General features: G+C 43.5%; 1 protein-coding gene across 6 annotated transcripts in view; it reads right to left on the bottom strand.

Moving 5' to 3' along the window:
- FAM3B (FAM3 metabolism regulating signaling molecule B) overlaps positions 1-6,437 on the bottom strand; it is an 82,350-nt gene that overhangs the window by 15,496 nt on the left and 60,417 nt on the right. For 5 of the 6 annotated variants that reach the window (XM_027774904.1, XM_027774906.1, XM_027774902.1 and 2 more), the window contains 3 exons: positions 2,548-2,606; positions 1,424-1,474; positions 82-169 (listed from right to left, as the gene is read on the bottom strand). In XM_027774904.1, coding sequence (XP_027630705.1) covers positions 82-169; positions 1,424-1,474; positions 2,548-2,606 — 198 coding nt within the window. The remainder of the gene's footprint in view (positions 1-81; positions 170-1,423; positions 1,475-2,547; positions 2,607-6,437) is intronic. The other variant, XM_027774901.1, reaches the window with a different exon arrangement.

Here is a 6,437-nt window from a genome sequence, read left to right on the forward strand (position 1 = left end):
AGAAGAAGTCACTGAGGGGTGATGGCACCCCTGCCCAGCTGGCTCTCCTGCCCACGGTGTGACAAATCTACACACACTCACCTGCTGCTTCCATCGTCATGGGTCGCCATGAAGAGCAGAGATTTTGGAGGAGCATTCTGAATAAACTGTGTCATCGGTCCTGAGTTGTCTGTTGGATCAATGCAAGTTAGCATTGGGATCTTGGCTGTCAACTGTAAATTCTGCCTGGATGTGGGGTCTCCCCTACATTCAGCCTTCATGATCACCCTGAATCCTCCATGCTGACAGCTCGCCTCTCAGCCACACAAATGGAGCTTGGGCTCCCTTCTCGTGTATAATTACCCAGGCCCAGGGAGACCAACTGAGGTGAGCAGAGCAGCAGGAAAGGAAGGGGCTTTGCAGAAAACTTGCAAGAGGTATTCAGGGTTATCATGAAAAGGGTCATGATACAGGGCTTTCTGAATCACTTTAGAAATCAGATCCTAAAGATTCTATTAGCTAAATTCACGACAACAGCAGTGCAGGTGGAGCCTTCTCTGCAACACTGACACAGTGTGACCATCCCAGAGCAGAGCAGCCTCGTGGATGCACTGCCGTGAAGAATGGGGCCACCTATTGAACTTAACACAAGGAATATAGAGCACCCCAGATGTGGGCAAGTCTTTGCTATGAGACTTAGCTATGCTTTATAGGAAGAAAATACACCTTAACCTCAAATCCCATTATTTACCATGGCAGCTTCTAATTCACTCCTGCTTAGGTTAACTGCAGAGTAAAAATGTGTAAGTCCTGTTGGGCGGATGCGGGCATTTTCTATTATTCTTCATTACCTTTATAAAGACTTGTTCTCAATAACTCTCCATGTCACATAAAAATAAGAGGGACTGGTATATGCTGTCCAGCAACTGCAGTCAAGATTTGGTGCCCAGAATGGTTGACTGCTGAAGGATAAGGGGCATGTGTGTGAGGAGGAGGACACCACAGTCCAGAAATAACTATGACGGCTACGTAACGTTGTTGATTCAGGTCTGGGTGCTGATTATATCATATTACATATATTTGATTAAAAGAGACATTTCTCTTTCCAATTATCTAACGAGAGTACAGGAGGAAAAGCCCGAAGCAAAGTGTAATCAGAGAAAAAGTATTTCTAAATACCTTCAAACTTCATTACATGAACTCAAGCATATTGGGTTGTCAGAAAAGTCATGACTTTTTTTTTAACGTTTTCCTATGCAAAAATGTGTCTTTACTTTTCTGACAACACAATAGCTTGAGGGGGTTTCTATAAAACTGTGCCAGAAAACTCACGTGAGCTGCTGCCAATAGCAAAAGAAAAAACTGTTAACATTTTTGCTTGTTTTTAATCTTAATTTTATGTTTATGATCTAGTTTAATTTTAATAGGAAAAGAGTTTTCTTACCACCTTCATACATATCAAAGTACTGTGTTGCTATCACTTTCCCAGTTAAATCTGAAAATAAAAGAAGGTTTTGTTATTGTTTTGTTTTGTTTTTTAAAAAAAGTTCACAGGAACCAAAGTGTATCTGCAGCACCAGAGCCTGGGACATGGCGTTCCTCTTCTGTCTCCAGGAAGACAATGATGTATGACTTGGCTGAGAGGGGAGTGTCACCAGTGCGAGGTCAGAAGGAACAGGACCTGGTAGTTGTCAAGAACTTTCTTCCACTTTCCTCTGGGTTAGATTAGATCTTGACACCCACTTCTATCAAAGAAGCACCTGGCCCCAACCACAGCCCTTTCTACTTGTCTCAGGATCACCACTGGGAGCAATGGTCTTCTCCTCAGTCCCGCAGTATGGAACCAGGCTTCTGGCCCACTCATTGGGACACCACAGAAGACTCCCTTCCCAGACTTGCTATGGTTCTCATTGTCATGGACCTCCCGATGGCAATCACGACAAGGCTGTTTTTCTAGGCCTAGGAGGAGGCCAAGTTTTGCTTCCTCGAGACCAGTGGCCTTAACACACAGAGGTGGGAATGGCCAGTGGTGTCTCTATCTACTCAGTCCTTGGAAACTGGCAACAGAGGTGAGTTTCCGACCCTGGCCACAGTCTGTGTCCCCATGGCCTACTTGGCTGGTCTTAACTCTGCCTTCTACCTGTCCTTTGTGTTCTGTGCAGTCTATTTATACTTGGTTTTCAGTTGTTTATTTGTTGTTGTTGAAACCACAATTACCTATAAAGTGAGGCTTGTAGAAGTGATTAAATATATCATCTTAAAATATGTGTCAGCAGGTGGCATGGAGGTTAAGGTACTGGATCTCACATGGCTGACTGCACGATTCAAGTCCCCGATCCAGTGGCTTGAAAATCATGCCAGGTGCATGTGCGTGCGTGTCCCAAATCCTGAGAAGACTGGAGGAGAAGAGATTTCAGTGTGGCCTTCTCCCCAGGGGGTGATTGCTCACTCCTCCCTCCCTCATGAGAAAATATACTTTATGACAAGAATTAAAAAAAAAAAAAAGTAGTTTTGAAAATCTTGTAAGAGCTTTTAGAGAAGTTTTAAAGGAAACATTTAATAACTTACAGTTAACGATGGCAATGTTTATTCCTCTGGCAACATTTCCAATCTTTTCTCCTATAAGCCTGAAAAGTAACAACACATTAGTCAAAGAAGTCCTTTCTTTTTTTTTTTTGAGAGATTTTCACTGTAGGGCGCGTGCGCTCGCCAGACAGACAGAGACATAGAGACAGAAAGCGAGAAATCACCCCCAGGGGGGATGGTCACGCTGCAATCCCTTCTCCTCCATTCTCCTCTCGGGATCTTGGGCACGCACGCACACGCGCCTGGCGTGAGTTTTAAGCCACCGGGTCCGGGACGTGAACCATGGTCGACTACGTGGGAGTCCAGCGACATAGCCATTACACTAACTGCTGGTTCCCAAGAAGTCCTTTCTTACCAAAAGAAAAGTAAGCAAGAAATGACCTTGCTCCATGGGTATTCCCTCAGCAGCCTCTGTTTTTGTCACTTTACATTTCTTCGCAAATATGCACTTGGGGCAGCTCACTAGAAAGTTAACCCAACACTCATGCCACACGAGTTATTCCCAAGTTTCCACAGAAACTTCCAGGTGTTTCTTAGGGCACTTGGAAACCACATTTAGAATCTTATATTTTAGATAAATGGCAAGGGAGAGGGAAAACTAACATTTCTTTAGCTTAGGTTCTTTACAAACGTTCTTCACTGACTCCTCCATCAGTTCATGAGCATTTGTTTTTTCATTTCATGAATATGAAGTGTAAGAGGTGAGCCAATAGGAGACAGACATGGCCCAAGTCTGAAGCCCCCAACTTCTGTATCTCCTCCCTGCTCAGAGCACTGACAGAAGCTTTGTCGACTCCTGGCAATCATTTCATGCAACCACCAAACTGAATCCAACGTATCTCCTTCCATAAGCACCTTATATTGTATCACGTAATTTTCACTTTTAAATTGGAGAGCAGGAAATGTCAGGCTCAAGGGGATTGTGCCCTAAAACCGAGAAGACTGAATAGTTTTCCTAGAGGTGGTGATTATTAATAAAGACCATGGGAACTGTGTATGTTTTGTGTGCAAATACCCTTTGTCAAGTTTTAGAACTAATGATATGTTAGCCTCACTGGAAAAAAAATTTAAAGGCTTTCCTCCTTTTTACATGCTTTGAAATAGTGAACACAGCACTGTAATAGTCTTCATTTGATGTGTTTACTTAAGTTTCCCTATAAGCCTTTTATGCTTAGTGCTTTTTGACAATTCAAGAGAATATGCCATATGAGTTTTAAAAGAAGCAAAAGGAAATTTCCATTTATGATCATGGAAAAGTGAGTAATCTGAATTAACTCCCCAGTAGAGAAAAACAGAATTCATGGATAAAAAATGTTTTTTTTTTTTTTTTTTTTTTTTTTTTTTTAAGATTTGCTTAAATGCACTAGAGATCTGATAAGTAGTAAATAATTTCCCAGGTCAAGATCTGGGAGAAGGGAGCCAGCAGGTGGGATGGTGGTTAAGGCACTGAACTCCCACATAGCTGACTACAGGTTTTTTTTGTTTTTTTTTTTTTTTTAGAGATTTTCACTGTAGGGCGCGGGCGCTCGCCAGACAGACAGAGAGAGACATAGAGACAGAAAGTGAGAAATCACCCCCAGGGGGGATGGTCACGCCACAATCCCTTCTCCTCCATTCTCCTCTCGGGATCTTGGGCACGCACGCACACGCGCCCGGCGTGAGTTTTAAGCCACTGGGTCTGGGACACGAACCGCGGTCGACTACGTGGGAGTCCAGTGACATAGCCATTACGCTAACTGCTGGTTCCCATGGCTGACTACAGTTTAAGTCTGGGACCTGGCGCTTGTTTTCTCACTTGCGGCCAGCAGGTGGTGTCCTAGTTAAGGCAGTGGACTCCCACATGGCCAACTACAGTTCAGGTCCTGGACTTGGTGGCTTGCTTTCTCACTTTCCTTCTCTCTCCCTCTCATCAAATTAAATACTAATAATAGGGGCTAGCAGGGGATGTGGTGGTTAAAGCAGCTGGACTCCCACACAGCTGACCGTGTTTCAAGTTTCAGACCCAGCGGCTTGAAACTCACGCCAGGTGCATGTGTGTGTGTGCCCAAGATTCCAAGAGAAGAACCGAGAGAAGGGACTGTGGCATAGTCATCCCTCGGGAGGGTGATTTCTTGCTTTCTGCCTCTCATGCTCTCTGGAGAGCTGAAGCACCCTAAAGTAAAAATCTCTCTCTCTGGGGAAAAAAAAAAAGGGACCCAACACTCAGTGAAAAGCCAGAATCCATGTGCATCTGAGGTGGGACTAGCTCTGCCCCTTTAACAAGAAAGCCTCTGCCCCAAACCCCTCCTTCTGGCTCAACACCCAGCAAAAGGTCAGGTAGGGTGGTCTCTGTCTTCTTTCTGTCTTCTCTCTCTCCCTCTCCCTTTCTCTTGAAAATTTTCTCTCATATATATATATATATGTGTGTGTTGTGTTTCATTTTGTTTTGTTTTGTTTTTAAATCTGTAGGTACTGTCTCTTGTCTCCTTTCTCTTGCTATTTCAGAATCCATGTGCATCTGAGGTGGGACTAGCCCTGCCTCTTTCAGCATGCCACACAGGTCTCAATTTTTTGCCTTTAAAAAAAATTTTTTTTTCCCCTTTTCATTGTTTGTTTTGTTGTAGAAAACCAGATGCCAAGGAAAGGAAAACAGAACCCAGGGATATAAGAGAACTGTTTATTATGCCAGTGGGCATGGAGGAGTTAACACTCTGAATTTCCAGCCCCGACTGAGAGTTAGATACAGGCTTTTATAGGCATATTTGGGGGGGGGGTGTTCAACACGCTTGGAGTATCTTACCAGGGAGAGGGCTCAGTGTCTGCCCTAATACAGAGCTGGCAGAGAAGCAGGGAATCCAACCTGCTCAAGGCCTCCAGTCGCTGAACAATTCAGGGGAGGGGCAGCTAGCTCATGGGGAACAGACAGCCCAGGCAGCTATCAGCCTCGGGTGCTTCAAGGTTGCTTCCAAGTTCCTCCATATCAGAACAGAAGGTTCTGATTATCAGCTTTGGGTTGCTCCACATCACATTATTTGTTTATCTTTTCCTTTGTTTCCTTTCTTTTATCTGACTTTCTCACCTTGCTTCTCACCTTCCACACATTGAATGTCTAGGCAGGTCTAGGTGTACAGTAGCGAAACATCTGAATACTTTAAACCCCGCAGCTCAGCCCAGGTGCTCCTATTCCCTTGAAACTGGGAGGCCTTTGTAATGTCCAGTTCTACTGACAAAAGTGCAGGTTGCTTGGTCAGAAGCAGGGAAATGGAACTGCAGAAAAGTTGCAGGCCATCTCTTTCCGCACGCCTCTAACACTCAGAATCAACTCTAAGAAGGTAGGAAGTAACATATGATCCACCAGATGACCAGAGACCACCACTGCAGAGGCACAAGAAATATGGGAAATCAAGAAAATATCTCTCCGTCAAGGGTAAAGAACAGCCTTTCATCATCCACAGACAGTACAATGGAACTCATGAACATGTCAGATAAAGAATTTAGGATATTCATAGTGACAAAGCTAACAGACATGCAAGAGATGAGAGACAACAAAAAGAAGAGACAACAAGTTCCAGGAGGTGAAAGAGGAAATATACACTATAAAAAAAAATCAAACGGAATTGTTAGAGATGAAGGCTGTAATACAAGAAATCAAAACATCCCTTGAAAGTATTAAAAGCAGATTAGATCATGCAGAAGATCGAATCTCAGATGTAAAAGACAGACTTTCTGACCTAGAAAATTTCACCAAAAAGACTGACAAAATAACCTCTAAAAATGAGAATAATATACAAGTAATACTAGATACCATTAGATGCTCAAACATCTGGATAATTGGTATCCCAAAAGGTGAAGAAACTAATCAGGGCATTGATAATCTATTCCATGAAATCCTG

This window comes from Tupaia chinensis, unplaced genomic scaffold (genome assembly GCF_000334495.1).
Source record: "Tupaia chinensis unplaced genomic scaffold, TupChi_1.0 Scaffold000492_1, whole genome shotgun sequence".
NCBI classification, from domain to species: domain Eukaryota; kingdom Metazoa; phylum Chordata; class Mammalia; order Scandentia; family Tupaiidae; genus Tupaia; species Tupaia belangeri.